The sequence below is a fragment of the Amphiura filiformis genome, chromosome 17 (assembly GCF_039555335.1).
Source record: "Amphiura filiformis chromosome 17, Afil_fr2py, whole genome shotgun sequence".
Taxonomy (NCBI): domain Eukaryota; kingdom Metazoa; phylum Echinodermata; class Ophiuroidea; order Amphilepidida; family Amphiuridae; genus Amphiura; species Amphiura filiformis.
This window is the reverse complement of record NC_092644.1, coordinates 46,522,083-46,542,676: the sequence shown is the minus strand read 5'-3', so window position 1 is coordinate 46,542,676 and position 20,594 is coordinate 46,522,083. Positions and strand designations below refer to the sequence as shown.

Here is a 20,594-nt window from a genome sequence, read left to right as displayed (position 1 = left end):
CATCTGTATCAGGGGTGGTCATTATGGCCATACCTGATGAAGATTTGTATTGTTTGAATTGAATGACCACAGGAAGGATTAGATTCACCATGGTTGAAAAGAAATGTATATAAATTGGGGTCACAACATTGGATAGTGGCCAGTTCAAAACTACTTGTGACAAGAGGTAGAGTGGCTAAGACACATTTACTACTGGATTACACATTAAACATTACACTACACTTACATAAAATTACAAACCTACACACATTCAAAACAAAACAACACATAATCATGATCAAGTAAAAACAAAACAAAGCAAAAACAAACAAAGAAACAAACAAAAAAACATTAAAAAAAAAAAAGAAAGAACTAGAGCCCCATAAACACAACTTTATATTAGCCAAGTACCATAATATTTTGGCTGTTCCAGCAACTGCCTTGCCCCAAATGTAACAGTTTTCACAAAAATGCAATTTTCTGGAAAGCGGGTTAACATTTTTACAATTTTCTTTAGCATTTATTTTAAGGACATTACTCACACTATGATCAAATATTTTTGGCACAATCAGGGAAAATTAACATTGCTTTTTTGTGTTGTAAAGAAAATGGCTCATAAATCCCATTGACATTGTGTACAAAAGTTCATTGACCGGTAGCACCCCTAAACTTTTTTGAATTTTTTTTTCATATTTTGCAGGTATGATTTTATTATCAAAATGAACAAAATGAGGGGGTGTCCCGTTGAAAAATACCAATTTCATTTTTTGTGAATCACCCTAATGCACAGTCGCACACGCTGGCGTACATATTACATAGTGCCGTACTATTACGCTGACTTTCGTATTCGGCGAGGAGGACGATTTCGACCTCCTGGTTTGTTTTTACAAACAGAGAGGTAGACAAAAGACCGTTCCGCTTGTCCAAACACTCCAGTATCAGAAGGATGGTCCACAATAGCGTGATTCACATAACATGAATAGGGATTAAAAAGCTGTCACGTAGAACCATGTGCTTCTATTGTCCAATTTGCCATCAAGATTTCATATGGAAACAGTTCAGACCCAGTACACGATCATGTCAGAAATTAATATTTTGTTCTGGGTCTGATTATTCGGACTACATATTACACAAAAATGGGCGATGCTGACTTTTGGGCCACCCGCGCTATATGCCAATGATAGGGCTGAAATATTACTATTTCATTAGTCCTAAACCTTAAACATCATATTCTGAGGAGCGGAAAGACACCAAATTGGTGTTTTATGACCTTTGACATTCTTTTGTGGCGAGTGACATGGTCTTTCAATTCACGCCGAGTGTCCTTGACAGGCGTGACTATGCTTTGGTGGTCATGAAAGAATTCTAAAGATAACCTCTGCCCCGATAATCCCGAGCTATTGTCACGCCAAGGTAGTATAATCTCACGCCTAGGTAGTATATCTCACGCAAAAAACTGGAAAATGAGTAAAATCTCATGCATCGTCGCGAATAATCTGTTGCTCCTACCCCCCCTTCTGCGTGGCATGCGAGGGGTCCGAGGTTCGAATCCCGGGGGTGCAAAGTGACTTCTTTCTTCATCTTCTCTCCTTTTTTGTTTCTTCTTTCCCTTCCGATAGCAAAAATCCCTTGTGTTCAGTTAGGGTTATGTAGCATGTTTAACCTAGATAGGCCAAAATAACCCTTACTGAACTAGATCTCAGTCATCTCACTATGAAAATCGCTGCTTGTGCACGCATTGCATGTGCCTTCATGACGCAATCAGCCTAAGTCATATATGCCCAGGGAATCGTTGGCCGGGCCAACGTCACCTGTGTGGCTACATGCTGGGGATCTTCTGCGTGGCATGCGAGGGGTCCGAGGTTGAATCCCGGGGTGCAAAGTGACTTCTTTCTTCATCTTCTCTCCTTTTTCGTTTCTTCTTTCCCTTCCGATAGCAAAAATCCCTTGTGTTCAGTTAGGGTTAAGCTTTAAACTAAATTAAGCAAAAATATCCAACAAGCTAAAAACGATTTTTACCTGTTTTTTAACAAGCTAAACCCAATTTTTGAAAAGAAGCTTAAAACATCAAATTTTTTTTAAATCATCTAAAAATCTTTAAAAATACAGTGACTTACCTAATATTACTAATCTATGTTTCCGATGATATCCAAGAAGCTAAAATATTGTGAGAGGGCCGGGGTTTTGATTAATGAGGGAAATTACAGAGTAAAATACATTACATTTTTTGAGAAATTCGCCATCTTGAACAAATGCAGAATTGCGTCACGCAGTAAAACGATGTCAAACGCGCTTGAAAATGCATGATACGCTAGCGTAAATTGCCGTCAAAACGAGCGTACATCAAGTGCTTGTGCTACGTGAAAACTTTTTGTTACCAGCTCTTTTACGTCAAAAATAGCTATAAAAACGTGAATTTTGGAACAAGCTTGTTGGATGGAATAAAAGGTATGTTTGTACAGTTGATTAACCTTGTTGCGAAAGTTTAATATGATAAATTTGCAATTTGTACCATATAGCTCAGGTGGTCTAAAAGTCAGGATGCCCAGAAAGTCATCATGCTGTATCAGGCTGTGTTCATTCATTTGAAATTTAGATAGTTTTTCTTTGGCATAAAATGTTAGCTTTTACAGTTTTACTGTCAGATATATCCCCTTTTAATTTTGAGCAGAGCAACTGAAGGCAAAGCAAAGAAAATTGGATTTTGCTCATGTACTGCTAGTGCCGATGTCGCCAACGTATCACTCTTTCATTCGTGTTTGTAACACAGTGTGATCCTTTGTTGTGTAGTCCACCATCCAGCACGCCACGTACATACTGTGTTATATGTGTTCGACTAATATTTCCATCGTAGTAATAAAAAAATGATGGTTCCTGCGTTTTATTCAAAATCTTTAATTTTGACAAAACTACAGCACCTTTTGGTACCTGCAGGCATAGCCTACTATTCTTCCAAGTTGTATTACAATAACATGCTTCTTTCTTTTGCACTTTTTGCAGTTGTGTACAGAATTAGCTTCTCCCTGTAGATTGGAAGTAAAATCCCTCACAAAAAGTAATGCAACCATTATAAATATGTCTATAAATATGCTTCAGACCTATTAAATGTATGCAAAATACTTTCACATACATTGTAGAAAGACAGGTGAAATGAGATACCCCACACAGTGTCAACACATGTATTATAAAATATTTTTTTCATAGCTCCATACTCTGTTGGTGAAATCAATATTCTATTGTTGACATAGATAAAGAAAGTTTACATATGCATTGTGAAATACATGTGTGATCGAATATTCAATACAAGCACCTGGATTTTAGGTGAATGGGCTATTTGTGTTCCTTTATATAATTGTAATTCTCAAAATTAAATATATCACAATTTTAACTTACGATTTAAAAATAGTTACGCCAAAAATGCAGTAAAAATGTATCCAGAGCCAACAGCAATGGTCGCTAATTAGTGTATTTAATTTCAAGTTAGTGTATTAAAAACAAAAGTCCCGGCTTACCTCAAAACAAATCGAATTTCCTTGCATTAGCAACACCATATGGGATACTGGAGCATGCGCAAATCGTTATAATTTGCAGAATAGAACTTGGTGGTATCTCACATGATAGTATAGCCTGAGTCGCCCGGCCTATCTCGAACAAAATCGCCATGCGTAGCTATTGAAAAACTAGAGGATTCGCCGTACTATCACAGCAATTTTGACACGAAGATATAGGGATGATGACGGTGTGCCCCATTCATCCAATTTTGTTCAATATTAACAACACGGCAGTATTTTTAAGGACAATACCATACACTGTACCGTACCAACTTGAAAAATCCTGTGCCTGGTCAAAGGGTCCACTAGACTGACTTCACCAAACTCACGAAACTTCACACCAATATCAGCGAACAAAAATTGTTATAAACAATCATTCCAACCAAGAACACTGATTGATTAGAATAATCTGCCAAAAAAATTACCACCATAGAAGAGAAGCAACAGTTCAAATCAGCAGTCCACAAACTTTTTAACATCAAAGAAGAAGAATGACAAGAAATGGCACTATACGCGCCCTCCTAAACCTACTTCAGTGACTCCTGAAAAGGCATGTTAGGCAGTATTCATGAAGACAAGACAAGACCTCAAATTTATTAAAAGTTGCGCTTACAGTGATCAGTGGTTATTAAGCGCAAGCATTGTGGCATGTAAAACCTGCCATTACCTTAACATGCTGGATTCAGTCAAAGCAATACAATGTAATGCAAAGTTTAAAGTTTAAAATTCAGGTATTTTTTCTTTTAAAAAAAGCTCATACATATTACATAAATATAGACCACAGTCTTTCTACATGTTAAAAGTTTGTCAATTTACAATAAAATTGTCTTCAAGCTATAGATGTATTTGTAACAGTTGAGTTATTGTGGACATTTATGAAATAATTCATTTTCTCCTCCATTTCAGAGTTCTGATCATAAAACATGTCATGTGATAATAACAATGTTAATATTAGCGAGAAAGATGCCAGAATTGATTGGAGAACTCTCTCAAAACAGGTATGTATGATGACATGAAGTTTAATATCATTTTAACATCTCATTTCCCTCAATGTGCAACATTCATTTGCACCAGGTCATTGCAAATAAAAACCTAGAAATTATTGTTAAAGGTTATTAGGTTCTGTTGCAGAAATTATAATTAAAAAAAATGTAGGTATTTTTATAGTGCTTTATGCCGTAAACAGTCTCAATCAAAGCGCTTTACATTTGTTCCGCTGTCATTAGAATATGTCGGAACCAGGTTTGCAGCCTAAAGATGGTGCAGAGTTCATCAGTATAACGACTGTGATTACCCCTAACAGCTTCCCATTGCACCTGGGCACAGTGTCAACACGCTATATTATCAATATTTATTTTCATAAAGCTTCATACTCCGTTGGTGATCAATATTCTATTGTTGACACAGATAAAGAAAGTTTACATATGCATTGTGATATACGCGTGTGATCGAATTTTCTATTATATACGCACCTAGCTGGATCATAAATGTGTTCCTTTATATTATAATTGTAATTCTCAAAATTAAATATATCATAATTTAAATTTCGATTTAAAAATTGTTATGTCAAAAATGCAGTAAAAATGTATCCAGAGCAAACAGTGATGGCCGCTAATTAGTGTATTTAATTTCAAGTTAGTGTATTTAAAACAAAAGCTTGGTTTTACCTCAAAACAAATCAAATTTCCTTGTAATAACAACACCATATGGGATGCGCAAATCGTAATAGAACTTGATGGTATCTCATATGATAGTCGTACTATGCTTAGCCTGAGTCGCTCGGCCTATCTCGAACAAAATCGCCATGCGTAGCTATTGAAAAACGAGAGGATTCGCCGTACTATCACTGCAATTTTTGACACGAAGATATAGGGATGATGACGGTGTGCTGGGATTATTAATAAAGAGAATTAGTGCAATTTGTATGCTGTGTTCTCACCTCAATCATTTCTAGTGTTTGTAGCACTTCTTTAAGGGAAATATTTTTTATATTCACTTCCGTAATTTTGCTTCAATAATTCATGTAAATTTCATGTTCGATTTAAATGAACAGGAAACTGACTGTGCATACTCAGGAAGCGTAGTGGAGTCGTGTGATCAAACCAGCAGATTCTCAAGCTAGTTTCATCAAATTTATCAATAGGAGTAAGTCGACAATCTTTGTACATAATATGGCCTTCCATAGATAAACTCATTTTGCTTTCATTTCATATTTGCCTTAATGCATGAACAGGAAAATGACAGCGCATATTCACCAAGCCAATGGAGTCGTGTGTTGAAACCACAAGATGCTGTAGCTAATTTCATCCAAGTTATCAATAATAGTAAGTTGGTTACACAAGTTTGTTTGTTTTCATGTTCAGTAAATTCTCCGGGTAGTGTCATGTGTCCACAGAAGGTACAGATTCTTACCCTTTTTAACACAGGCTTGTATCTGTGCAGGGTGAGAAGCGATCTATTGTTAAGAAGAACAAAGTGAAAGCTTAGGATGCCCTCAAGTTTGATTAAAATTCTGATTTTTACATGATTGTAATGTACAGTTATGAACTAACTTACCCTGCAAAAATCATGCCTTTATGTGCTCTATTTGTGACAAAATCCATGATTTATGATGAATCATTTTATTCACACGAATATAATGAAATATAATGAATACTGATACATTTGTAGTTGTTAGTTTGCATCATAAGCTTTACATTAAGTGGCAAATTTATTATCCCAGATTAATTAAAAGGGCATTTCGTGATCCACAGCCTCATCCCCCACTTTTCTCAAAAAAAGTTGAGATTTTTATACCACTGGAAACCTCTGGCTACATAATGTTTATGTTTATGTACCAAAAATTTCTTGCAGGTTCATTCGTTTAGCAAAAATATCGTAAAATTTGAATTTTGTTCTGAACGAAAGTACAACAGTGGCCTATGGACCAGTGTAATACACAGTCATGCATAACTCGCAAACGCAAAATCGGAATCAACTGAAATTTTGGAAATAAGCTTTTTTTTTGTGGATATCTACTGAAAAATGTCATAAAAAGAGGATGCTATAGGATCACAAAATCCTCCTTTAATTAGTTTGCCAAACATGCTAAATAGTGAAAAAAATACTGCTCCTGAGCCCATCATCATTCCGCAACTCGAAGTTGGCATAATGTAAATTCAGAATTGGTTTAGAACAGCTTCTGCAACCTTAATCTAATCATTTAACTTACCAAAAATAGTTTACCATTTATTCACCTTGTGCTGTTATACATGTTTGGCTGCTGCTTTAAAAAGAAAATTTGTACAAAGGCATTTTGCAGCAACGCTGAGAATTGCCCATATTATAACTAACATGCAGTGAAATTAACAGTGAAATACAAATCTGTTTTTATTGAAATTTTACAATATGGTTTTAAATATGTAAATGATGTCATCCTTTCAAATTTGCTTCCAAATATTACATACAGCCATGTCAATTATTTTTACAGAAAGTGATGCAGCCCGAGCAGCAATCAAGAATTGTGAATTTGATGTACCGTATGGTGAGAGCGAGCGAGAAAAAGTTGAAATCTTGAAGCCAGACAACCCTGCTGAAGGTATGAGCAGAGATTAAATAAATTGGGATATGACAGCTAAGGGAAAAGTATGTACATATGTGTAAAAAAAAGCGCAGTGATTTATAGTGCGCTACGCACAGGCACAACGCCTAGACGTTAATCCACAAGCCTCAGCACACTTTACAGGTTGTCGCTGACCACTATGGCCCCACATCATTCCAAAAACCATTAAACAACAATTCATGGACTTTGGTGCTTCAAGAGCGCACACCCTAGACATTCCACAAATAACCATCACAACCAGGATCAGCTCCCCGAGTTTTGTACGGGTTACAACGAGACAAGTTAGCAGTAAGTTCCTTGTCCAGGGGAATTTTAAGCTAACTCAATTTTTCCACAAGAACAAACTAGGCACCACCAGGGTTCGAACCCGCAACCTCTCGCACCATAGTCGAACGCTTTATCATGTGTATGCCGCCATTATCCTGCCATTGCGTATCCTGGAACACTACCGCAATTTCTACCAGCTGTATCGCGTCTGTGCTCGCGCTCACTAATAAAATTAATCAAAAAAAATCACGGCTTGCTGCATCCACGGTTAGAATTTTTCAAACCTGCTACAATGTATTTTTTTTTTCAAATCTTGAACAGCTATTTGTAATGACATTTTTAGTACATCCATGAACTATCTTTTATTAAATATATCAAATCGACCAACAATCCTGCTATCAGGCCAAGTATACAAGAAAATATTGTTTCAAACACGAAAATTGACCTAAATTTACACGCCTGTACGTAAGACTTAGCAATAGTCTATTCAGATATCATTGTCAAGCTCAAGGTGATTGACCCCCGTTGGGAACACATACTGTTTGTGATGTTGATCGCGTAGCAATGGTAGCCGGCTGCTAAAGGACGCGCTGTTAGCACCCCATGGCGGCCTCCATGGGTGTACCAGGGTGCTGAAGCTGGAACCAAAACAACAACAGCAATCACTGGTTAAAACAAACGGGAAAAGTCGGCACGCATACCAGAGAAATTAACTGTCAGAGTCCTGATATGATATGCAATGTGGTCAAGCAAATGAGTACGATGGCACAATAGAAGTATGATTTGGAAACAATAACATAAGACTGATAGACATGACTGATTGACTGACGGACAGACAGTCGACAGATACTGGGATAGAGTCTCATGTTGTCATTGCCTTGTTTGCTATTATTGCGTAGTATTATATTTAAATTATAAACAGAATATCACATAAAATTAGAGCAAAAGTGTCAATTTAGTATATGGATATACTGTACTGTACTCTCCACGTGAATAGTCCTTATCAGCAATTTATGTGGAAACATAAACATATGCATCCATTTATTACGAGGCAGTAACTCAAAATCTGCATTCAATTTAAAAACTGAAGTAGCAAAAAGTTATGCACATTTTGACACCCCCATTTGTCTGGATAGCTCAATATTTGTAGCCATGGTGACAGAAACAACAGTTGCACAGAAAAGATACTCAACGACAGTGTACCATTATATTTGCTACATGACTGGTCGAGGATGACCATTGACCAGTGACGAACAAGCACTCAAGGACAAAGCAACATTTTCAGTGGGTTTAGGTGCAACTTTTAAATCTGCATCTTTTTCATTCACCCCGGTAACACATTTTGGGCTATTAAGATAAATAAGGCATTAAAATTTGTAAAAGAAAACTGGGCTTTTTTTTGTTGGAATTTCACTTAGTTTTAAAATGTGATGCATATATTTTGAGTTATTGCCTCATAATAAAGGGGGGCGGGGTAATTACTTTTTGGGAAGCGTTAATATAACAGGATGTGTAGGAGTGGGTTGTGGGTATTGTGACCTACTTGCTGAATTGCCCTGTAGCTCTCTGACATATTTATTGCTTTTTTTTTAAAGAATTATTTTCAAATGATCTTGTTATCATTTTCAGATGCACCAGTGGTGGTATTTTTCCATGGGGGAGTATGGCAGCTACTAAGGTGTGTGTTCATAACAAATTGATTGGTTTGTTCTTTTATACCTTATTGCAATCGATGTGGATTCAGAGATGATTGAGGGGACATTATTTCTTAGGCATAATTTTGCTCAATCAAGACTACATTTGGAGATACCAGTTCTATTTCTGGTGGACTGAATACACCTGGCCAGGTTTTAGGCCCCAAATTAAGCAGATGTGGATCAATAACATCAACATTGGTATGAGAAAGCAAGAAGTACATGTAGCATACATGTGTGTTGGCAAAACTGTCAGCAGAGAAGAAGTTTCATGTTTTTGATTTGTTTTTTATATTTCATGTATCCAGCAAAGAAGAACATAGTTTGGCAGCACCTCCACTTGTTAAGCATGGTGCTATTATGGTGTCTGTTGGATATTCACTGGCTCCACAAGGTAGGCCACAAATATAATGAAATATGCATAAACTAAAGCGATACAGACTAACCACAAACAGCCAAAGTCCCTGTATCACCCGATAATGAAGTGTGACAGGCGAAACTGCTACACCCATACCACATATTTTTTTTAAATTTTTAGTCTTTCGCTTAAGATGTGAAGACACACAACACTCTATTGTGTATACGCGAAAGCACACAAGGCTTGCACAATTGTTAGACGTTGTTAGGAATGTTCGGACCTCATGAATATGCAAGGATCAACAGCATACCAAGCATGGGAACTTTGACTGTTGATGAATAGTCTGTATATCTTTAGTTTATGGCAATGTGATGCAACCAAGCCAAAGGTGGCAATTGTAACATTTAGATGGGAAAAAAGAAAAAGCCTCATAATAATTTGCCAAAAACAATTTGTATTATATCGTGAATTTCAAACAAATTAAAATTATTTGATATCAGAAAGACATTTCTCATTTTCAAAAAACGATTTGGTTTGTCTATTTTGCTCTCAGGCCCCACAAAAATACTGACCGACCCCTTAAGATTGATTGGAATCAATCCTAATATTAGGGATGACCATCATAATTTCATGTTGCCCCTTTTGCTACAAAAGATTGTTTTCTGGAAAGAACTCATCAACAGAAGTATTTTGGTGGTTAAATGGTCAAAATCGGTCAAAAACTTTTTGAATTATGAATTTTCAAAGTTTCCCATTCTGACCGGTCATTGAACGAAATAAATTGACAAAGTCCAAATATAGCAATGTGAGCAAAATTGGTATAAGCATATATTTACCTTTTTATATTTCTTTATTTTAATATATATGCAAACATGAAACAAGCATATTGTGAAAGTATCAAGGGGTTTCTTATGAAATGGCACTTTACTAGTCAATAGCATTAAGTATTTCTTCAAACCGAGGCACTGAAATCATGCTTTTAGAAAACATTTGCCAAAAATCATCCATAATGGCCAAAGTGGCACAAAATCAAAAGTCCAGGTGAACTTTTTTTCCACAACAATATACACTACACATAAGAAAAATACTAATGTACTACAAGGGATTTTCAACATAGGAATCCAAACAATCAAGTACCAACATGCACAGCTTTGTCCTGATATCACTTCTGGGGTTTAAAAAAAATGTTTAACCTCTATTTTTGATCAACTCTATAGTTATTTAGACTCTAACAATTTGATCTCTCCTTACCAATCTGGTTTTCGCCCTTCACATTCTACTTCAACTTCGCTTGCCTTGATAACTGAAGATTGGTTTGACAATATAAATAATGGTAATGTTATCGGTGTATCAATGATTGATTTAAAAAAGGCATTTGATACTGTAAACCATGCCATTTTGATAAAAAAATTGCAGTGTTATGGAGTTAGCAAATACAGTATTGATTGGTTCAGTAGTTATCTTTCAAACAGAACCCAAGCTACATCTGTTAATGGTTCTCTTTCTGATTTTGATCTTATTAGTTACGGAGTACCTCAAGGTTCAATACTTGGACCTCTCCTTTTTATTGTTTTCATTAATGATTTACCAAACTGTCTTAAATTTACTAAGATCAGCATGTATGCTGATGATACCATTATTTACTGTGCTGGCAAAAACCCAGCTGATATTGTACATAACCTTAATAATGACCTTTCTTCAATGAAACAGTGGCTTGACAATAATAAGCTAAGTTTGAATGTAAATAAGACTAAATTTATTATGCTTGGAACACCACAAAGATTGGCTAAAATTAATGATGATGTTTTGAATGTTCATATTAATGGTGATATTATTGAAAGAGTTTTCTCTTGCACCCATTTGGGTATAATAATTGATAGTAATTTAAATTGGCATGATCATATTGATTATTTGTTGAAGAAGTCTGCCAGGAGTATTTCTATGATTAGGAGGGCTAAGTCATTAGTTCCCATGAATGCTCTCAAGCTTATATACAACTCTATTGTTGCACCACATTTCAATTATTGTGATATAATTTGGGGTAATTGTACCAAAACAGATTCAATTAAGTTGCAACGAATGCAGGCAAGAGCTGCTAGATATATTTGCAATGTTCCTTGGGACACATCAGGGTCTGAAGTTCTTAATCAACTCAGCTGGTTGACACTTGCTGAAATAAGAAATATCCATTTGGCAGAGTTCATGTTCAGGGTTACAAACAACATATTTCCTGATAATATTTGCATGTTATTTGAGAAAAAGGAATATAATTATAATCTCAGGCGTAATCCAAATAATGTTGATGTTCCTTTTCCTTCAAATAACTTTAAGAACCGCAGTCTTTCATATAGGGGTGCTCATCTATGGAACGATCTCTCAGCTGAAGCACAGTTGTACGATAGATCTGCTGCGTTCAGGAGATTGCTTTACTGTAATTATGAATTGAACTTTGCCTAAATGTTTGCTTTTGGTTACCATATTACTTTGTCAATTTTACTTGCTTTGTATCATGTTTAATTTATATTTTATCACTTCGTCATATATTTTATCACTTCGTCATATAGTTTTTATACTTGTTTTGTATTTCCATTTACTTTTAATATCCTTGATATGATGTAATGTAACATGTAAATTTATGTAGCAACACGGCCCCAGGGAAGACCAGCTCAAGGGCTGATCTGGGCTTTTCCGTGTATAAATAAATTGAAATGAAAATGAAATATTGTGATTGGCAGCAGCATAAGGTATCTCTTTGATAGCTGATAATGCCCAGCCATTCAGCAAGTGGCTAATAACAGACCTTGATAGGCTTGAATGAATACTGTCATGTGCTACAAAACCATCACACTCCAGGGCCTGGTCACTCCATATGCTACAGTGAGCACAGTACTTTAACAATGGAGTGAAAGACTCATTATTGATTAGGCGCGTATTTTAAAAGTACAGCTCCTGTGCGTGTATAGCAGCAAGTCAGTGCAGATGGTATAAATATAAGAAAATGTTTAGGGTTGAGATCAGGTGAATAATACAACAAATGAGCATGAAACTTCACATTTATGTTCAGAAAGGTGTCTATTTAACATGATTGAAAGGTGTTTGGAAATTCCAAAGGGAAGCTGGTGATTTAATTTTTAACTCGAGATCTACTTGTCCGCTTTTTTTTTCCTTTTTACAGAGGGTATGATAGAGGTAATAACAACAACTCTGCCAAATTACAGCTCAGTAGGTCAAGGTGTTCACCTGATCTTATTCATCTGAATATTTTGTGCCATTCTGAGCAGTGCTGCACTGGGCCACTGGCAATTAAGCGCACTGTGGCGATGGACCAATTTTGACTCACACTTACAGAAAAACCAAATAAGTTATGATGCTGTAATTTGCAGGATAGTTACAAAACATAATGGCATTAACATCTCCAATTTTACAGAAAAATTATGAAAAATAAAAGAATGAGCTCAATTTAGAAATGTCTGTGCAAGCAGTGCACAGTTGAGCTCCCTGCATGTCTATGGGAGTGTTCTAATCAAGTTGATGGTTCATTGGTCATCCCTACTAATATTATTGTACATCTAAAAGTTGGATGTTTGTTCTATGTGCACATCATCATTTGTCTGTGGACAGAATTTAGATAGAAGTAAACTGAGCCTGAACTCTTCTGTCTTTCATGAGTTGTTGAATCTCTGATGGTTGTAGGCCAATATTATTCTTGATGGTGCTACGGTTTTCTACCTCTCTTAAGGTCTCCCATCAGGAAGGTTTCAAAAAATCAATTGGGAGCCAGGCTGGTCAACTTAATATGTTACTATGTGTTTTAGTACATGTACAATGTAATCGCCATATCAAAGCAGTCGGCTTTGCAGAATTCCCAAAGAATCCACTGGTTTGTAAAATATTTGATGCTAAATATCTTCTAGTTCTTGCGGGACAGACATTGTAACAAAACCATAACTTTGATTTTTTCAGCTTCTTTGTCTACCATTGTGGGTCAGTGTGAAAAAGCTGTTGCTTTTGTAGCCAAAAGATTTCCAAAATCAAGGTAGGTACAGTTATTTAAAAGTTGGCCAATATCTGCAAATCCATACCTTCTACCTGGATTATATAACAGACAAACACATTCACAATTATGTAAAGTAATAAAACCTTAATTATAAATAATAATAAAAGGAATAACACATCCCTAGTACATTGATGATTGCAGTACTATATGATATTTCAGTGCTTTCTGTACTTCTGATAATATGTGACACGATCTGGTCCATGGGGGCCAAAGGCGGCAAATTTGAAACTGAGATAAAGGCAAAAATATGGAGTAAAAAACAATAAAATACATAAGAAAATACACATTTCAAAACCTCATAACTTTAGAACCAAGTATGCTAGACCTTTGGTGCTTTCAGTATATGATAGCCTAATGTTACTACAAGGTAATAAGTATAGTAACTAAATTTTCAAAAATGCCTCCTTTGGCCCCCATGGAGCAGATCGTGTCACATATAAACTTTGATAATTTCAGTGCTTTCTATACTTCTGATGATATGTACACTAATGATTTCAGTGCTTTCTATACATCTGATAATATATGTACACTAATGATTTCAGTGCTTTCTATACATCTGGGCATTCTGCTGGAGGACACCTTGCTGCCATGATGGTGTCTGTTGATTGGACCAAATATCAGTTACCAGCTAATCTCATCAAAGGTAATAACAAGTGTGGGGGTGTGTGTGCGTTTGTAAGACGTGTGAAACAGGGATACATTTGTTTCATCCCAATAAACTGGGGATATGCCTGCAAATGGGGATATCCCTGTTTTTTTTACTATGCTAATGGGGCTATATAACCCTTAGAGAGCGCTAAAGGCATTAGTTAGACATAGGGCCTATGGTGGTGGGGGTGGGGTGAGGTCCCCCAGGTGCGTAGCAAGGTGATAAAAAGGTACACAAAGCTGCAAAAAGTTTAAAACTGTGCAAAAAAGTGCAAAAATTGCACAAAGTGCCAAAAACTGGGGCGCCTGCTTGTAACACACCTGAGGATCCTATTGCATTGTACAGAATCAGATGATACACGCACATACTATACTGTCCATACTATCTAATTGGGGATATTCCACACATGCATAGCAACATAGCATAGTCACGGTTGTCCCAGTTGCATAGCTGTACACAGATATCCCTGATTCACACATTGTAAAAGTAGGAGTGTATGTGTGGGGGGAGGTGTCTGGTTTCACTCATAATGGTGCACTTTTGTAGGGCATACATTGTTGATAAACAAGCACTGTGGATGGTTACTAGACCTATTTGATAGATGTTAGGTCCATGTTGTGACCATTAATTGTCAGATTAGTTTATAGAAGTCCATAGTGGAATGTCACAATTTTCATGTTCTTTGTAATTGTAGTTTGCTAATCGTAAAATCACTATAATAGCGACACATCTTCAGGCATCCAAACATATTAATTCTATATTCTTATGATTTATGGCTTTAATATTTAGATATGTGAAGCTACAAAATGTTATTTGGTCGCATGTCATAAGTTGGGTATGCTAAAAGGGTGGAGGGATTACACTTTTCTGAAAATTGCGATACAAATTTGATTGGCTTTCCGTAACCCCATATCCTACAGCAGTGGTTGATACCTCATTTTAAGCCTAATATTATACTCTTTCAGTCTACTGAAGCATTTATTATAAATTATTCAGTAAAAAAATCACATCAGTTGAAATAAAAAATGCCAGGGGTGGAGGAGCAGGCGGATGTGGAGCAGGCGGATGCGGGAGTGTGCAATAGGGCATATGTGAAAATTCACATGTCAGCATGTTAAAACTACTGGTTACTTTTTCAAATCTAGGGAGGGTATGATGTATTGACAGCTTTGAATGTTGAATTTGTACAACTAAAACAATTACTGACTACTTAAGGTGGCGCTACACCCTCTGATAAATTTTGTGACAAATTTTGCATTTTTCTCAAAAAGTAAAAATAACTACACACTGGTAACAAAAGTTATATGTATATTATAGGGGCAAGGAATCTAATTACTTCACTAAAATTTCAGTGATTCAAGACAAGGGATTCATTATATATGTTAAGAAGTGAGGTACATTCTAGCGGTACCTCTTTTCTTATCATAAATAACGCATCGCTTAGATTGAGTCACTGAAATTCAGTGTAGTAACTGGATTCCTTACCCTATAATATACATGACTTTGTTACCAGTGTGATATTATTTTTGAGAAAATGCAAAAATAGTCACAAATTTATCAAGGTGTGTAGTACCACCTTAAAGGGTTATATGTTCCATTTCTTCATTTTTAATGAAATCCTAGTTGAATTTCAGTATTTTTAGCAATATGCTAATGTACAATTCTCTTCTTGATATTCATTTCCTCAATAATAGAATAACCATCTTGCTAATTACTCATAAAAGGTCATTGACCTTTACAATGTAATTAACATACATACAATTATTTTAAATAGTTCATTTGAAGCATTAATGTTTTGAGAACATATCCTCCAGATCTGATGACATTCTTGCATAAAATAAAAATTTTACAGTCATTTTTGTAATTGAGGTCCGATTTGAGAAAAACGCATTTGAAAATTGAGATTTACATAGACGCCTGTGTATTAATTAATTAGTAATTAAGCATTATCTCAAAAATCAAGCAGGTGTTAAGGTTAAAAATGGTGTTAATTATTAGAGATTGTCAATACATACAACATATCAAAGAATACATTTTTTGTCATTTTTTACCATGTAATGGAAATTGTACCCAACTTACGAAATGCGACCATTTGTTTTAACCAAACATGTATGCAAAACAATATTCTTTCACTCTATAACACATTCTATAAAATGTTTCTAATCAATCTAAGTTGCAATGAGTTGTTTATTCCATGTCAAATCCACTTCCTCCATGTGGAAGAATTCACTGCCATCCACAGAATTAGAGAAGGAGAACTGGGACTCCCTATACCGCCTCATACATTCGCCCCATCAGCTATGGGGAGAAAATTGGGGTATTCCAGTTCTAACTGACGGTGCGCGGACACAAACAAAAACAATTCTTCTTCTCATCTTTAGCGTTTAGGTATCGTGTGCAGGTCGCACCAAGTGTGTCTCTCCAATCCATGATACTCTTGCATGACAATGAATGCCTCGATGGCATTCCGCGGGAAACTGAATACCCCATGCCTGTATCAAGATGGCGGTTGAGTCACGGTTCTCCTTCTTTAATTCTGTGCTGCCATCTCAATTTCAGTTGCTCCATCAGGGTCATAATTTTGTTTTGCAGTGTGAGAATCAATCTTGATTCTTAATTTGCAGAATAAATTTATGGGAATCATCACTTGATTCTTGCAAATCAACTTCTGTGTAAACTACAAAAATTTGTGAGAATCTCAATCAACTAGGATTCACACAAATCTGTTTACGGGAATCTTTGCGAGAATCGGTTCTCAGATTCTCACAGGATTTCTGACCCTGTTTCCAATCGAATTCACACTATTTGGCCTCAAATGAGTTAGCCTGAAATTCTGTTTGGATTCCAAAATCATCCACAGCTTTTCCAATATTTTTATGGATAAAAACGATTGGATCTGGAATTGTTTATATAGTGTTGAACTTGTTGTAATTCCAAAATCTTCCACAGTGGGGGTGTGGATTTCAATTGGATTAGCTCAATTTTAGTGTTCTTTCACTGTGATAATTTGACTCTTTATGTTTTGCCAGGTTCTTGCCCATTTTGTGGTATATTTGATGTTCGTCCATTTGTTAACACATACATGAACGATGCTTTAAAACTAACATTGTAAGTACTTTTGAAATAGTGTGCACCTACTTTATTCTGTTTGTGTTCTATTAACTTCGACACTGTTTGGATTTTTTTATTGAAAATAGAATCATGTTTTTAAAAAACACCTATTTTTTAAGATGTTTTTTTAATAGCAATACAGCAGCTTACAGTTTTCAATATACAAATTAGAACTGTGTGGCTAAGTTACTAGAACACATAAAGAGTTACATTCAAAATTGCTATTACAGTATATTGCAACTTCTGCTATTGATGTGTTTGGTTTTTATTGTACATACATAGCCCTGTACAGTTCAAAGGACATAACTCTTATTTCATAGAATGATAGGCATGAAAGCAGACCTTTTACTACAATTTGTTCTGTTTTATATAGAAGTGTCTGAGAATTTATTCAACTTTGAATTGCTCCCCTTCAAATTGACATGCTGAGCATTACGCAAAGTCTTTACCCTTTCGACTGGCTGGTAACAATTTTAGATCAGTGTGGAAAAATGAAAATGACCAGGCCACTAAATTTATAGTGATGAACATGTGCAAGGGCATGCCATGCATGCTTGTCCAAATTTGTATCCTTCCCCTGGTTGGTATACTCATATGGGTATAAAACAAATCAATAGCTCTTGTTCTGACTGCAAGAACGTTGCAAGCATTTCTTTTAATAATAATTAAATTATTTATGCTGTACAATTTATTGTAATAACATTGAAAAGTGATAATTGTGCCATCTTATAACTTTGCATTTCTTAAATTTATGGTTTAACATTATAAGGTACCTTTACAGACTGTCACATTTAATGACAAGACTTTCTTATTGAAAGTCATATCATGTAAAATATTGAGTTGTGTGCAACATGTATCTCTAACTTCATGAACTTTGAGCACACCTGTACTTAGCACACCCGCACACCTGTACAGTGTACAAATAGGTCACTCATGATGTATTTAGTACATATGGCCATACAAGGATGTGCCTCAAATTAAATATTGTCTCATTTTCGGCCATTTGGTATATTAGTTACCCTATTTTAATAGACCAATTTTGGTGTTTAAATTATATTTTAACTTTATTTTTTATTATTTAGGGAATTTATTTGGATATTTGCTTTCATTAACATCACATTTTCCCATATTTTTATTTCTGACTAATTTATTTTGTACTACTTCTCAGAGATGAGGCATGGGAGCTAAGCCCAATAAATCTTATTCAGAAAGCATGCAAATACAGTCCAGATACTAAAATGTACGTAGTATATGGAGACCATGACTCACCAGCCTATAGACAGATGAGCACAGATTACAGCAAGGTAAGGATATTGTTATTAAGAGAATGCTCTGGTTGAATGACCAATATCCAGTGTTGCCAAAACTTTTCAGCACCAAGGCGTGGCGCATTGACTCGCCAGGCGGTAAAGGATTCTCAAGTAGCCCAATTTTTAAGCTTCCATAAAAGAACGCAAAACACCCAATTGGGCGGAAAAGCACTTGACTTTAAAACTTCCAGTACTTGCTGGGAAGTTACTGACCGATCAATAAATGGTCACAAAACCCATTGTAATTTCAATTTGGAGCTTTATATACTCAAAACCTTTCTAAATAGGCTAAATTGAAAGGAAAATACATCAAATTACTGCCATGGCCCGAGACTGGCAAAAGTAGCCCAATTTTAGGCAAGTAGCGGCATGCTTTTTTGAGTAGTGGCAAGTGATCGCCAAGTAGCCTGATTGTGCGCCTAAGGCGCGGCATTGGCATCACTGCCAATATCAGGAATATCATTTATGTACAGGAGGAAGAGCCCCAGTATTGATCCCTGTGGGACCCACTGGTGACCTTTTTCTAGCTGGATGCTCCTATTTCTTAAAATCACCCATTGTCTCCTGTCACTCAGAAATCTTCCAATCCAAGACAAAAGGTGCCTCAAGACACCAAGGTGCTGCAATTTGTATTATAGGTGGGTGTGAGGTACAGTGTCGAATGCTTTTTGAAAATCAAAGTACATAGCATCTACTCCTTTATCTTCAGTTTTAATCAGTCAAATTGGCACTCTTATAATTGAGTGATACATGAGCATCTTATAAAATCCATGTTGATGACAGTAAATTATGCACCACTACTCTACAGGTGGATTTAACCAAAAAGGTATTCAATGGACTGACCTTATTTTTCACACCAATTCTCGCTATTCGCAATAAGGGCGCCGCCGGCGGTTTGCGATGTAATCGTGATGTATCATGGGGAAATCGTGATGTATCATGGGAAAAGGTCGACATCAAGTCAGCATAATCTGAATATTACCATGCTATTACATAGGAACACGTGACAATATTTTTTAGTTTGTCAATATAACGGTATTACACGCAAATCGATAGAGAAAAAATTAATTGTGCACATTTCAAATCACATTATTAAGTATTATTGAGTATCGATTAGCGTGTAACACCTTTATTTTGACAAACTAAAAAAATATTGTCACGTATTCGTATGTAATAGCATGGTAATATTTGTATTGCGCGGACTTGGATGTCGACCTTTTCCCATGATACATCACGATTACATCGCAAACCGCTGGCGGCGCCCTTATTGCGAATAGCGAGAACTAAAAGTGAGGCCAAACACATTTTTTTTCTGGGCCTAGGTTTAATGATATGCTTCAGTGTTCACTCTTCGATATTTATGTGTGGAAAGATAACACTCTGTACCTGGTAATCACCTCAAATACTAAGTAATATCTTAATCTCTGAAATTATCCTCATAGTTTGCTATTATTACAATCAGGCTTCTGAGAGGTAAAGTGATTTTACATTGTATGATGCTGTAACATTAATTTGATCTGCTTTTGAGTTTATGTCCATCATGAAAAATAATAACCAGGCTTGTGAGAGTTAACTGATTTTACATTGTATGATGCTGTAATATTAATTTGATCTGCTTTTGAGTTTATGTGCATCATGGATAATAATAATCAAGCTCCTAAGAGGTAAAGTGATTTTACATAGTATGGTGCTGTAATATTAATTTGGAAAAAAAATCCAACAGCTATATTATTATCAACATCTGTCAAAGACATTTTTATTGCCCATCCCAAGAGCAAAGTTGGATTGATACATGACAGGCAAACAGGTGACTAATTTAGATGCTCTCCATAATTAATCTGATGATGAGATTATTTGCACAGTATTTTTCTTCTATCTTTGTTCCTTCAGATGTTGATTAAAGCAGGGATGAGTTGCCAGAGTAAGCAAGTTACAGATGCTGATCATTTTGAAGTAATGCAGAATCTATCTGATGAAAACAATGAAGGAACACAGGTGAGAAATGCATGCTTAGTTA

General features: G+C 35.8%; 1 protein-coding gene across 2 annotated transcripts in view; it reads left to right on the top strand.

Annotated features, from left to right (window-relative positions):
- The window catches only part of LOC140137879 (kynurenine formamidase-like), a 46,545-nt gene that overhangs the window by 23,429 nt on the left and 2,522 nt on the right, over window positions 1-20,594 (top strand). For both annotated transcript variants that reach the window (XM_072159684.1, XM_072159683.1), the window contains exons 2-11: window positions 4,437-4,528; window positions 5,764-5,854; window positions 7,000-7,107; window positions 9,028-9,076; window positions 9,401-9,486; window positions 13,414-13,486; window positions 14,050-14,150; window positions 17,186-17,264; window positions 18,436-18,571; window positions 20,468-20,572. In XM_072159684.1, coding sequence (XP_072015785.1) covers window positions 4,454-4,528; window positions 5,764-5,854; window positions 7,000-7,107; window positions 9,028-9,076; window positions 9,401-9,486; window positions 13,414-13,486; window positions 14,050-14,150; window positions 17,186-17,264; window positions 18,436-18,571; window positions 20,468-20,572 — 903 coding nt within the window. In that variant the 5' untranslated portion in view covers window positions 4,437-4,453. The remainder of the gene's footprint in view (window positions 1-4,436; window positions 4,529-5,763; window positions 5,855-6,999; window positions 7,108-9,027; window positions 9,077-9,400; window positions 9,487-13,413; window positions 13,487-14,049; window positions 14,151-17,185; window positions 17,265-18,435; window positions 18,572-20,467; window positions 20,573-20,594) is intronic.